At 33.3% G+C, this 15,196-nt stretch overlaps 1 protein-coding gene across 1 annotated transcript in view; it reads left to right on the top strand.

The window, feature by feature from the left end:
• The window catches only part of LOC134536823 (tyrosine-protein phosphatase non-receptor type 2), a 42,808-nt gene extending 27,612 nt beyond the window's left edge, over positions 1–15,196 (top strand). Inside the window, exon 10 of the mRNA XM_063376812.1 lies at positions 14,834–15,196. Coding sequence (XP_063232882.1) covers positions 14,834–14,891 — 58 coding nt within the window. The 3' untranslated portion in view covers positions 14,892–15,196. The remainder of the gene's footprint in view (positions 1–14,833) is intronic.

Below are 15,196 nucleotides of genomic sequence, written 5' to 3'. Positions count from 1 at the left end.
TTCCATTCATTCATTCGATAAATATCTCAATTGTACATCGGTGGGTGGTAGGACTAAGGGTGTTACTGGGTGGTGGGAGTGTCAAGAGGGGATGGAGGTAGCAAATAAATTAAACATAGAGACATTACAATATGTCCTGCCTGCTTCCCCCCCCCCCCCCATTTTATTTTAATCATTATCTGAAATAGCCTTAATTTGTGTGTTTCATTAAAAAAAATGGTGCACTTTGTTCACTTGTATTAATCTTGTGTCACACATACCTATTTAGAAAAGAAAAATAATTTCGAAACATTTTGTATTACGCTTTTTCAAAAACTTGATGTTCAATATTGAGAAATTAGAAGGAAAAAAACTGGTACTATCCCATCTCTAGTTTATGTATTGGAATCAAAATGTTAAATTAAGTGGTGTGTGTGTGTTTGGATATAGTACTGAACTACATTTTTACTAGTGCTTATTTAAATTTTGTACTTGCCTAAAGCTGGTAGTAACTAAACTGTTTCTGTAGATTTTACTATTATAAAATATGAAGTCATAAAAATATTATTCTTCACTGATGATATTTAGGTACGTTAGAGCAAAAGGAAACTATTTTTAAAAAAGTTCTACGTGTTTTTGAAGGTTTTTTACAGTTTTTATTTACTCTTAAGAAAGTACAGTTAAAAAAATTTCATTACATTCTACATTCGTTCAACTTTTGGATGTGTCTTTTGGTGGTTACATTAAATGTGTTAATTAAATATGTATAAATCTGAAATTAAAGTTTGTTACCTCAGGAACTTGAATTTTGTATGCAGTTGATGTAATTTATAATAGTAGGAACTAAAAATAATTTTCTTTTGGTGATTGATAATGTGGGTAATGGGTGGTTAATGTGTAGACTGACTAAATAATTAAGTGCAAACACTACACCTTAAAGTGAGTGATATTCAGGCATTAAGGTTGTTAAACTACTAAATTTACATACTTATTGAATTCTGAAAGTGGTACAATATTTACAATTATTGTGAATAATGGTCAATTTTTGTATTGGTTAAAATTGATGCACAGTAATCATTCAGACTGATAATTTGAGGAGCTTAAATAGCAATGTGTAATGTTTAAAATAATTATTTTTTCATTATAAAATATGTATCAGTAGTGAATAGTGTAAAAAAGTACAAGTAATTAGGGTGTTGTATATATCAGTTATTTGCCCTAAATTGGTGTGATATTTTTACATTAGCTTTATAATGTAACTTTTACATCCTTCATAAAAAAATTAAAAATTTCTACAGTTTTCATGTTTTTTTATTATTATTGTGGCTAATGTAATAGTTTATGTAGTATATAAAATTTCAGTATTTTTATTTTCTTGCAATTATGTGTGCTCTATAACCTTAACACATTACGTAAATGGTGTATCTATAGTTTTTTCCACAGACTTTTTGTATGTTTCTGAAACGTAAATAAAATATTTTCTTGTTATATTGTCTTAGCATGTGTTCAAAAATAAAACTGACATGGAAGGTAATTTGCTTCAGTGAGTCTGTATGGAAGGTACTATTTGGGGTATTTTTTGAGCAGTAGTATTTTAGAACATGTGGTGTAATCAGCAGCAAAATTTACTTTTTCTACAGTGTCAACATAATATTGTGTACTATTTTTACTGCCTTCTACATACGTGCTATAAATTAACATTGTATGTTATAACACAGAGACTATGCATGTTTATACCTTGTGATTTTTAGGTACCCTACAAGTGTAAATGAAAGTGTGTGTTTGGAAAGGATTTATTTATTCATTTTTTTTATATTGACTTTATGGGCAGAAGGAAGTTATTTATACTTGCTGGCCAGCATTTCAGATGGAAGGGTTAATCTGCACAATATGTAAAAAATTATGGATTTCAATTATTAAGACTTATTGATAGGGACAAGGTTATTTGGTGAGTTGCGATAAAACTAAAATAAATTCAAAAAAAGCATGACAGTACACCATGGTACACCGTAATTGAAGTTAATACACCATAAAGCACTGAAATGCAACTAAAATCATGAAATAAAGGGGCATTTGTATAAGAACTTTACTCAAATCAGGAAAAACATGATCTTTGAATACATAATATTCAATGAATGTAATTTATGTAGCATGAGTTTGTAACTAAATGTATGTACTATATACATTATAAAAATGGAAAAATGTAGTTTTTTTTTATCTTGCAACTATTATTACTTAATTTTGCATTATGATTTTGGTACAAGTTTTAAACACGTAATTACTTGTTATGTTTTATTCATAGTGTTCCGATTAGTTGAACATGCTTGTTACAAATTATTATATTGTATAAGTGCATCATATATCAGTCAAAATGATACTGTTTTGGTGAAATAAGTATAATGAAACATTTAAGTGTCATATTTGTTGGATAATGTGCTATCTTTATGAATAAACAGTATTCAAAAAAATAAAAACAACACCAAAACATATGTTTTGTGAACAAAATTAGACTGAAAATAAAACCATAAAATCTTGTGTCTACTTATTGAGTACACCACTATGGAATCAATATAGAGTAAGTACAGTTAGTTGGTGGGTACTCGTTGGTAGCGATAGTTTTGACACTGACACGTGGCGACTCATATTAATTAATGAGCACTGACTTGATCCCAAATGGTTTAGAGCGGATTGTAATATTGGATCTCTCATCGTATTTACACTTTCAAAATTCCTTGTTCACTTCCAGTGATGTATCGGATATTATTTACACTATTAACCGCAGAAAGGTCGTCCCTTCGTGTTGGTCGCACCGTTAATTTTGGGCAAAAAAATCTTAACATTTTCACTATAAGTGTCACCCTGGAATATTAGTCGTGCTATATGACTATTTCCAGTAAAATACAAGTGATGTCTTTATGGTCCGTGTCTCAGCTTATTGCAGCGTAAGAAACTTCACTGATGTCCTTCGTCTTTCACCTCTTCATCCTTTGACACTTCTTACCATCTCCCCCTTCATCCTAGCACTATCTAACAAAAAAATACAAAGGAAAAGAATGCAATTTTTTATAGCTATCTTTCCATTCCTTTCTTACCCAAGAGAGAAAAGACAGCAGGCTATTCCCTTGTCAATTTTATTTTGTCAGTTACTTCAATACAAACAAGCACACCTTTTACAGCAGTTTTTGTCAGGAACAATTTTTGGACATGTTTGCGTCACAAAAACCTGTCAAGACAGACGTGATACTTGTGTAGGGGGCCAGTTCACAAGGTCGAGAGAGGGAGGGAGAACCGTAAACACAGCTGCATGGCCACACACACTCCAAAAAAAAAAAAACACATGCACATTCAGTCCCTTCCCCTCTTTCTCTGCCTCTCTTTGGCTGGTTTATTTTTAGATTCTCCCTCTTACAGAGTGGTAGATTTAGCTTAAACGGCACAGTTCATGATGCTTTACACTCACTGCTGAGATATTTTAACTAAACAATTAAATTTACTTGTGACATATTTATTTAAAACCAACACAGTTCAGTTATTTAAGCATATATACAACCATCACAATGCAATGTTAATTCTTTTTTTACCCCAAATGGAAATTTTGCATTCTATTCAACAAAAATTCTGCATAAAATCTGCGACCCATATGCGGGTAAATATGGTACTTAACTGTTGATGAAGATTACTAACTAAACTTCATTTTACTTTCTATTTTTCCATTATAAGTAGAAAATAAATCATCCCATTATAAAATAAATAAATTTTGGTATACAGTGCTCTATTTTTTTATAATTTTGAAATGTTAAAACAAAATTTTTATGAATTTAATTTCTTATTTAAGTAGTAAGATTAGATAATTCAAGAAAATTTTATTGCATTTTGTGTTTTTCCTTGCATTTCAGTGTTATGCAGTGAATTGACTTTCATTTTGGTGTTATTTCTGTTTTATTGCTGTTTACTTTATAATCTTGCCTTTAGTAATTGCTATTGTGCGAGCAAATTTATTTCAGACCAAGGACGAAAAAATTACTTTCATATCTTGTACAGGAATTATTCAGAAAAATTTAACCATTTACTAAGCAAATCCATGCTATATATATATATATATATATATACATATACATATACTAGCTGCCCGACCCGGCTTCGCACGGCTATAGGTACTAATGGAAAAAAATTAAGCCACATCTCCCATTTATAGTAATGGTAAATAAAATAAAAATTCAGTGAAAATTTATTACAATGCTGTATAATGTACCGGAGAGAAAATGAATAGCACCGATGGTTACCCGACTCGTGCACGCAACGTACAACTGATGTACCCGTACTTCGCTACGGCAGTCTACAGGTAGATCACTCTTGCGCCGATCATAATACATGCCCCTCGTAGTGGGTACGCCACTGCCGCGCGATGCCCGTTGCCATGGAGACGCAGAAGGCATGAACAATGCAAAATACTGTTCTCATGCAGACAAAGTACCCACTGTTGCCTGGTTTTAACCACCCATTAGATCTAATTTTCGGAAAATGTCATCCTGCGTAACATAAGGAACATTAGGGGCAGGCATATTTCGCGAAAAAATCTGCTCGGCGTCGGCGGTCCCTCTCCCACCCTCCCCCTACCCCTGCCCACTACCGCCACACCTCCCCCTCCCACTCCCGCCACACCTCCCCTTCCCACTACCACACCTCCCCTTCCCACTACCACCACACCTCCCCCTCCACCCCCCACTACCACCACACCTCCCCCTCCCACTCCCGCCACACCTCCCCTTCCCACTACCACCACACCTCCCCCTCCACCCCCCACTACCACTTGCAAAATTTCAACGGTGATGAGGACTGCACTAACAATGAAATAGCCGTTGCCATAGAGACGAATGAAGCATCAACAAAGCAACAGCCGTTGCCATGGTGATTTCCTACCAAAAACTGGAAATAAAAAAAAAAAATTTAGGGGTGGACTACCCCTAACATTAAGGGGGATGAAAAATAGATGTTGGCCGATTCTCATAGATACCGGATAAGCACAAAAAATTTCATCAAAATCGGTCAAGCCGTTTCGGAGGAGTATGGCAACGAAAACTGTGACACGAGAATTTTATATATAAGATATATATATATATATATATTTAAAATTGCAATACAAGTAGGAAACAAACGTACAATGAGAAATGGATATAGCATTAGTAGATGCTGTCTGGTACTTCCATAAAGTCAAAGAAATAAACAAATAATAGGGGTGTGTTAATATACATTTACAAGTACAAAAATTTATTTGCAAATAAATATTCAGTTTTTAAAGAAAACAGATTTCACTTTGAAAACAGATTTTACAGATTAAACTTTGTGGCAAAAGGAAATAATTAAGTAATTCTGGCAGCTCTGTTAGTTAAAATCAGCAAAAATGTTAAAAAATTAAAGAAAAACTATACACCTCTGCTTAACTCTGGTTGGTCGTTTTGATTCTAACCATCGTGAATGAAAAACTGTTCTCAGGTCAAAGTTTAAACATTCCAAATAAATACTTAAATTAAGTTTTCTGTCACAAAATTGTTAACCTGATGGAATAAACTTTGATGTACATTATTAACTTGCTCTCAATACATTGAACAACTTAATTTGGTTTCAAATACAGTGGCGTGGATATGCGGTACTCGCTGTAATTCACAAGCATAAAATTATTACTAGAATTACACAATACACCACGTATCATATGTTACTGTATCACACTTTGTTTCAGCTTTGAATCTATGCCTAATGCAGTGGACGATGGACCAATTTCACGTTACAGTTGGTTTTGAAAATGCTGCATTCAAGTGGCTGTAAAATTTCATCATCATTGTCGTTTATCGCAATTCAAGTACAAATTCCCTTATACAAAGAATAAAATGAAATAAATTGTATGAAAAAAAGTTTTAGTATTTTTTTTTAATGATTGTCATTTCATCATCAGATGATGCATTAAAATTATTGTAGATAATTGGAGCGTATGCAACATTTCATTTTACAGGGAAGGGGGAGGGGTGATCACTTTGCCTGCTGTTTGCTTTTGAATTATTTCCATTTGTTGGAGGGGAAAGATAGATATTTTTTTTAGGATTTTGGTGGAAAGAAGGGTTATTAATTATCCTACCCCGCCAAATTTGTGTACATATTTGCAAATACATATATGCTGAGATTCAGCTCGCATTCACAGCAGAAAGGGGCTGTTCACGTAGCCGTGACTGCAATATTTTGCTGGCGGGACCTGCCGTGCTCGGTTGGCCAGTGTGTATTGCAAGCCGCATCCGGGTGGCTCGTGAGTCGTGATGGACGCATCTCGGCGCTAGAGGTCAAAATGTTGAATGGACAAGCCACGGGAGATGAAAGCTGAAACGGGTGATGTGACTGAGATCCTGAAAATGGAAGGCCAGTATTTCAGCTGGGTCCATTCGGTTGCTCTTGTCTCAAATGTCTTATTTTAGCGAATGATTCTAACATGTACGTAATATACATAGTGTTGCTAAGTCTCAAAATATATAATAATTTAATACCAAAAATACATAAACATTTTATCTGAGTCTCACTCCTAGCACCTTCGTTTACTCGTAGGCAGCATAATAAAGTGTAGATTTTTACAAACCAGCAAAGAAATGTTGACATGGAATGAATCAACCACATTCTTCACATACATCCGAACAAACGCTGTCAGTATCGTATTTTCTCTTTAGCAGAATAAAAATCAACAAATTTCGTGCATAATGTGTGAATATACGTTTCTGTGAAATGTGCACCCCGGTTGCTGGTTAGTTAAAAAATTTAATTTTAATAGCATTTCACTATCCTGGATAAGCTGTTGTATGTATTTTGTATCCAGTGGTTTTATGGTGGTGTTAATTTTAATTACGTAGTGGAGAGCTGACAAAATCATCTTAACTTGTATGTATGGGCTGCTGCGGATGTGTGGCCAGTCGGAGCAACACTACTGCGTTTTAGAGAACGGGTTAATCCTTTGGCTATTATTTTCAAGCACAACTGTCTGTTGATGTTTTGGGTACTTTTGCCTGTGGAATTTTTTCGTTCTTTTCACTTATTAAATTGGGATTTTGTTTGTCATGTAGGAATAAAAAATTTCTGTAAATGTGCATAGTGTGTTTTTATGATGGGTTCTAAATAATTACATTGAATTCAATGTACTGTATAACTTGAGTTTAATATATTATATTACATCACAGATTTTCTCAGGTATCAGGCATGTTTTCTGAGATTAATAATTTTATACTGAAAGAGAAGTTAAATAAGAGATTGATTTTTATTCTTGAACATATGCCACTGTCATGGAGCCCTTAGTGTACGTGTAGTATTTTACAAATGTTAAGTAAAATGAACAATGTGTCTATTTTAAATAATTGATAAATAGCTATTAAAAAGAATATAAAATGTAATAGTGAATGTGTGAAAGTTTCTATTGTAATTTGGATAAAACTTGGAAAAGTCTCTAGTAGGAATTTCTTGTTAGCATATTTAGTTATTAACATTTTGTGAACTACATATATGTTTTAAATTTTTTGTACATACTATTTATACTAGTACACAGACTTGAATATTTCAGAGCTAACCCCTGCGTGTCGCTAGCATTAATAGAGTTGGCTTGCTAATTGCTGTGTTATTTTGTGTGTGTTAGTTCTCTTTATCTCCTTATCTACCGTCTACAATTGTGAGATCCACAATTACACTATGCTCTATGGGTGGAGTAAATGAGGCAAACTTTTTTTCAATTTGAATTTAAATATGTATTCCCAAATGTAAATAGAATCCAAGTCCAGATAATGTTCTATAATGTTGATTTGCAAGTAACTACACAAAACTTCATCAAATGGTTTATGGTTCTAATATTTAATTTTTAACCCCGTAGTATATTCTTTAGAAATCTATTTGAAATAGAGTTCCACTGCAAGGAATTGAAGTAGTTTCACTCATTAGGAATATCTTTAATAAAAATCTCTTAGCATTTTTTTAATGTTTTTTGAAAATTGATCAGCAAGTGCTTAACATTTTGTGAATAATTTATATAAAAATACATGCACCAACAATTTGCAACATTATGTTAAGTAATTTTTAACAAAAGTGCTTGTTTGATGAAGTAGCATTTGTAAACAAATGCAAGTGTGATTGATTTCTTTAGCTGATTGTGGTGGTTCTGTTAGTAAATTGTGATCTGTGTGGTCCCGTTGCAGGGCTGTAGTCAGGAGTTTGAGGGGCTCCAGCATAATCAATGTGTAATTTTTCTCATGAGTAAGAGTTTGTTATGATCTGATTTAAAAATAAAAATTGATTGTCACACTAAAATTTTAAGGAGTAGAAGGACTTAGGCCACAAACAGTTATGCATAGAAATTTAAGTATTGATTTTACTTTAAAATGAAAACGAAACATTTTATATTTTCATTTTCGTGTAATTGTTTTTAATACTATTTGGTTTCTTAAGTATTATTTCGTTAACACTAGCCATAAATACATGAAACACACATGTCAAGTTTATATGAAAGATATTTTTGCAGTACCGTGTTGCAAAGCAGCATTAAATATAGACTAGTTGTAAACACAATTCCTGCCTCTTCTGTGTGTGTTTTCCTTTCTCGCTATAATGGAGGATAATGGATTTTTGTAGCTTACTGAGGATTACAATAATCATTCTAAAGTAATGTCTTTGAAAACTTTTGCAGCTAAGTTGCTATAATCTAATATTCTGTCTTCGCTTGTTCTAAGTCCTGAAAGGGACAGGTCCGGACCCCTGGTTATGTCCCTGCTCATGCCCAGAAGACAAGGATCAGTCTATATCATTATTGGTCTATGGCCAGAGAGTGCGCTACAGCCCTGAGAGGCACCACCAAGCATTGCAGAGGGTGGCGAGGATTTTTTTGGCATCGCACCATCACTCAGTTGGCTGAGCTGTGTGAATAACTTAACCAGCAACGCAAGACTTACACTGCATTAGCAGTACAATTAGATAATTTCCACCACCTTATTTGATTTATTTATAAATTAGCTTTATTAATAAGGATCGCAGACTTTGGCGGTCATTGTCTGTGGATTTGCTTGGCTTCTGGTTTGCAGTCGCATTAAGGACGAAGATTTCACTGACGTTTCAGTCTACCTTGCCGTTGCCATCTTCAGGGTAGCAGTTAGGTACGAGTACGTGCAAGAACGACGGAAACGTTAGGTAAAATCTTCACCTTTGTTACGGCTAGAATCCAGAAGCTAAGCTACTTCAATAACAATTCAATTTAGGCACTATAGTTTGTGGGTTTTTACTATAAAATTAGTTTTAACAATGTTAGGGATGAACCTCACATTGGTTCGTATTGGGGATGCTGCCAGGTCTAAAAGGGTTGGAACCTCTGTTTTATGGGTTAGGCTGCTGCTTTTCAATTTACTGTAACTCTTTTACCTATTAAATGGAAAAGATACCTCATAAGTGGCTAGTTTTGTGAAACCGAGTTTTTCGTCAGTATAGGACTATTTGGTGCTATTCAGCTATTTTTTCACAATATCACTTTAAAATAAATTTGTTTTGTGCATTGAAATGAGAAGAATGCTGTCATAAAAGTTATTGTAGGTTATTGTTTTTAAGTTTTAAACTCTGTAGAAATGAGAAACTTGCCTAAAATATAATTTTGAAACTTTTTTTCTTTTATAGCAATGTTTTTCTCTTTGCGGTTTTTGCTTGAGAGTGTAATAAAAAAAATGCACCAATGCACCAAATAATATTCAACACGTAAAACTCTATCCCAGCACATGGCCAGAATTTGGGTAGGCAGAACCATTTAAGTCTCATAATTGTATTTTGCACAATAAAGAGTCTGTGTGCTATCTCAAGAGCTGTATCCATTAGAGATAAGACTCATTTACATGCATCAGTAAGTAGTAATTTATTATGTTTTGAGGTTCACAAGGCTGTGTGTGATCATGTTTTAGGACTAAAATTAATCTTTTCGATCAATGTTTACATTGTTAAATATTACTTTTTTTTTTTTTTTTTTCCAAAATGTCTTGTAACAACTTTTCAGCTCATTTTGTATACTCTCAAAATCTAATTGTATATTTTTAAAATTCTTTGTCCTGGTGTGAATTGTTACTTTTAGATATATTATTAATAGACATATTTTCTTGATTAATATTGAAAAATGTACAACTAGTGTAAATGTGCTATGTTTTGATTTTTGCTCACAACTTCCAACAAACGCACAGAGGTGACTTCACAAAATTAATCTTGTGATTGCTTACTGTCTTAAGATACTTTACAGTTTATACTTTTGTATTTTTTTATATGGATGGAGACTGCATATTTTCAAAAATTCTCGTATGCTAAACTGTAGAAATTTTTGGTGTGTATTTTGTGCGTAAGGTGTGTGACTTGATGTTTAAAATGTGAGTGAGAGTCAATTAAAGGAAAGAAGAAATCTTCAGCCACAAGTAATCCATGCAACTGCACAGATGTTTGCCAAGTGTCCGGATAATGTTCTTTGTCCAACATGTATTATCTTTCTGTACCATGTATAATTTCGAGGTCATAAACAGGAGAATTTTTCAGCAAAAAAAAAGTGTCTTTATTTGTTTCGAGAATTTTAGCAGCAGTAATTCTCAAAATTTAGTTCGGGTATGTGGCAGAATAAATTTTTAAAACAACTTCATGATTGGAAACATACTGGTATGAACTATGGAAATGATCATTTGAAACTTATGCTAGAATTACTAATCATCAGAAGTCAGTGGATGTAAAAAATTACAAAATTTATATTTATTGTTATAGTAGATAAAATTTTAAGAGTACAGCAGGTAATAAAACATTTTTTAATTATAAAATGTTAGAAGAGAACTGAGTCTACTGTTTTAACAATACCGTTAGTGTTTCAGAATAGGTTTAAGGCCTACAATCTTAGTCCATTTAAGTTATTGCTCTTCGATAATCAGGGTTGCTGATGTGCTTAAATAATGATGCACATTGGATGTATTTCTGTGGACACGGGTGTACGTAGAATGTCATTGGTGGGGAGGGGGGAATATAAGCTCTTTGCCTGCTGTTTTCATTCAAATTATTATTATTATTTCTTGTGGGAATGAGAGATTTCTTAGGATTTTGTGTTGCGTACACCCTTGTCTGTGGACAAAATTTGTTTATCCAAGCAACTATCTTAGCACAGTGTAGCTCTAGTTCAACTGAGCAGCATGCAAGTGGACTCTGCGCAACCTGGGATTCTGTCGTGAAGAAAAGTCGCATCAGAAGCTGTGCACCTCGACAACGGATGTGAAGACACTGTGAATGCCGAGTTCTGTTTGCTACGTCCAGCGAAGAACGTGTGCGTGATTCAAACTGCGCTGTTCAGCAAAATCATTGCATGTGTGATCCATACTGTGTAATCAGAGTGCATTTCATTTAAGTGCTTTCCTCTTGGCTGTTCTTGAAATTATTGCTTTAAAAGCCTGTGTATCATTTTGCCACAGCTGTCTTGTTTATTTAACTGATTTTTTCCGTGGACTATTTTCGATTACTTCTCTACGTGGCTTACCTAAATGGTAACACTAACAGCCTGTCGCATGCACAAACGTAAAAATTGTGATAGGAGATGAAATAAACGAAATAGTACTTTAGAAATCATGAAGCATTACTTGTTCCACGTTTTAAATGTAAAGTAAATTACCCCAGAAATACTGTAGTTATTATAAAATTTCTTAGTAAGTAATTTTTTTAGTATTCTTTGCCAAACACAAAAGTGACAAATACTTTTAATAAAATGGTAGCATTTTTGCATTTCCAAAATTTGTTCACACCATCATAGAAGAGAGAGCTTAAATTAATTGCACTGTAGCCAGTATTATCAGACACTGTCTCTTGCAATTTTGGTTTTAATCAAGTTGCTTATTGTTAAAGTCCGAGTGTGCATGATGTACATTGTAATCATTTTAGGTGCCATGCAGTTTAGGAAAGAGAACTCCTGTATTTTATCTGCAGTATGTGATGTATGCTGCATGGCACAAATACAGTGTTTACGTGCAGATTATGTCCTAAAATTGATTTGAGGGCTTAGTTTGGCTTGGCTATACCAGAAAAGTGAAATTATAAGTCTGGTTAAAAATTGTTGTACTGCTTATTCGGAGTGGCCATGTGTAAAAATATTTGCTTGAACTGGGAAAGGCAGTATTCTGATTACTCTGAACACCGAACCTGCACTCTGAACACCGAAGGTTTTCTTCTGAACAACGTTGTGTTGCTTGTGGTGAAAATAGGGATGCGAAAAACTGTGTAGAACAGCAGAAAACCTGTTGTCTTCTGGCAAAAAATTTCTACACTACCTAAAAACCTTGCCTTAACTAAAAAACTAAATAAGACTAGCAATGTTCACATTCGTTACTCTCCCTATGGCATGCGGGCATATTTTATATGTAGTTAAAACTTCTAAACGAGGATTGCCCAAGCTGAAAATTAATTTTAGCACTATATGAGTGCAAATTAAATTCCACCTCTCATACTGCAGTTGTAGGTAAATAAACTATATATAATCTGTTTGTTTAAAAATTTGAAAGTTTGCCCGTTCATTTTTTGTAAGAAAAATAAGACAAATTGATTTCTTGGTTTATTTATATACAGAATGAGTCTGAATTCAGTGCAAACTTCAGCTACTGGTTCATATAAAATAAATAATTGGAAAATATGTATAAGTGCTTCCCAAGTGCTGGTGTACATATTTGAAGTTGGAACTGAACATTTTTTTATGCAAAGAATGAAGAAATTATTTAAGGAGAGACTCTGAGTACCTTGATAATGTTTACTTGAACAATCTTGTTTCTATCATAAAATAATTTCATTGCAATAGTTGAGGGTAACACCATTATTTTCCATACATTTTTGCGATGGATTAATCCCAGTTATTTCAAAAAATTCATTTTAAGATAGCGAACAAGTTTTGGGATGGATGTAAAACTTATTTCAATTAAGCATTATTCAGATGATTACTAATCCATCTTGAATACTTTCTCTGTTATTTTGATAAATATGTTGGCTGTATGTTTTCAACTTATTTTTTCGTGATGAACCTGCAGTTGAAGTTATTTGAATTTTGACCCTTTCTGTATAATGTTGCCTGCTTTTTCAGAAATTGCTTGTCTTTCGGCCAACTTATTCAGTATTAAAGAAAAGAAAAAACATTAGTAACCCGAGTGCTGAATTATAGAACAAAGAGTATGTATGGCCTTATAGATGGAAAAAAATAAATTCATGTAGTTTTGTACTTAATTTTGGAAGTAGTGATTTTGCTTTACTTTTGATGAAAGTTATGATTGTAGTGATTTATTTCAATTAATATTTTTACTTATAAAAGAGGTGTGCTTCCAACTATGTTGTTTAATATGAACTGTAATAAATTTGAATAACAGCTGTAAGTTAATTGGAATAATTAAATAAAAATTTCAGATTTTATTGCTAAATTATAATGATTAAAGTTTCCCAGAAAAAATGGTATGTGTGAAGTTTGCATAATGAAATTTTTTTTTTATAGATACTTTCTAAATGAGCCCTGCTGCAATATTCAATATAATTGCTTGCCTTTGGTGAAACCCTCAGTAAATTTTATGGTTTTTTCCCAACTGAACAAGCTGCAAGTATGAATTTAGAGGAAGAGTAGGAGGGCATATGGGTACAATGCCCCTGAAGTAGCCCCCTTATTTTCTGATGTTAGGAACAGGAAGGTAGGGGCTGTTATGACGGCCAGAGGTGTAGAATGTTCACGTAAACTTCTGAAGCAGAAGGAGTGAGCCTTGCATTGCATTTGCGTGTTAGTAAAACTCTACCGGGGTTCGTACGCCGACTTAATATCTTTAAAAAAAAGTCCTTAATTTAACTTTAATTGAATAAGGGCCCTTAAAAGTCCTTAAATTTCACCAAGAATCTCGAAAACCTCCTTAATAAAGACTGATAGCACGCAAGTAATGGATATATGCGGGAATTTTAGTGTGCTTTTGTTTCCGACTTGTTAGGAAACAAACGCTTTGCGCATGCGCAGTACAATTGGCAAATTTCAGACCGCATGATTAGATTTTATAAATAAAAAATATTTGAATTCATTTTTTGTTTATTTGTATATCACCTACAAACTGAAAACTTGTGTTTCACTGTCTTTCTTTTAACTTATAAAGTAAATATGTTATCAAATTAAATGTTAGAGCTTCAAATTTCAGATGGATACTATGCTTGGGCTGGATGTGTGTACCAAGGAAATTCTTTTTCATAACTATTTTCTAGTGTAAGTACGCACGTTTGTACATTCTGTTTATCTACATCTGCTCATTTCAAAGTTTGTGCTTGGTAAGGTGGATTTTTGCAAATGGGTGCTTTTAAAGTATTGTTCCGTTAGTAGTGTTATTTTCTTGTAATTAATAGTTTCATAAACAATATTCTGTTTTGGTGTTAACTTGTATAAATCATTCTGTCGTTCTACTTGTGATTCGATGTACATACTATTATAATTAAGGAAAGTGCATTTAATGGGTAGAAGTTTGATGCTCAAGGTGCTTAATAACTTTATGTAAATATTTAAAAACATTTTTATCGTACACAATATTGTGCTTTATTCTGCCACATATTCATGTTAGGTTGTGTGAAAGCAAAATTTCTGGTAGGAGTGCACAGTTGGCTAGGAAGTGGGATGTTGGGTAACCAGAGTCAACATTATCTAAATGAATCACAATGATTTCATTTTATACTGTCATATATTTGATAGTGCTAGTAAATGAAGTTAGTTCAGTGTGTAAATTTTTTTTTTTTTTTTTTGAGAAATGCTGCTGTGTCACATTGACAGTTTACCCAGTGATTTCCTTTGCAGATTCAGCAAGAAGAGAAGGCTGAATGGGGCCGGCGACGGAGAGACTTGCAATAGTTAACAGCTGCAAAGAAATGTTCTAAATCTGCGCTGCACAAACATTGCAGCTCTTTTCTTTTTTTCTTTTTTTTCTTTTCTGTTTGTGACGGATGTGTAACGATTTGGAGCTTTTCAGGATTAATCACTTGACTTCTTGATGTCAGTTGAATTAATTATGAAACAAGAACACCAGTTAAAGTGCTTTATTAGTAATCTGTACAAATGTTTAAATGCGTAGAAGAGAGTTATTTATTATATTTTGTGAACTATTGTGTGGATATGCCAAGTAAACAAATTGAATAATCAAATAAATGTAGTTAAACAATA

Source organism: Bacillus rossius, chromosome 11 (genome assembly GCF_032445375.1).
Source record: "Bacillus rossius redtenbacheri isolate Brsri chromosome 11, Brsri_v3, whole genome shotgun sequence".
Classification (NCBI taxonomy): domain Eukaryota; kingdom Metazoa; phylum Arthropoda; class Insecta; order Phasmatodea; family Bacillidae; genus Bacillus; species Bacillus rossius.
The sequence above is the reverse complement of the archived record's forward strand: the minus strand, read 5'-3'. Positions and strand labels throughout refer to the sequence as shown.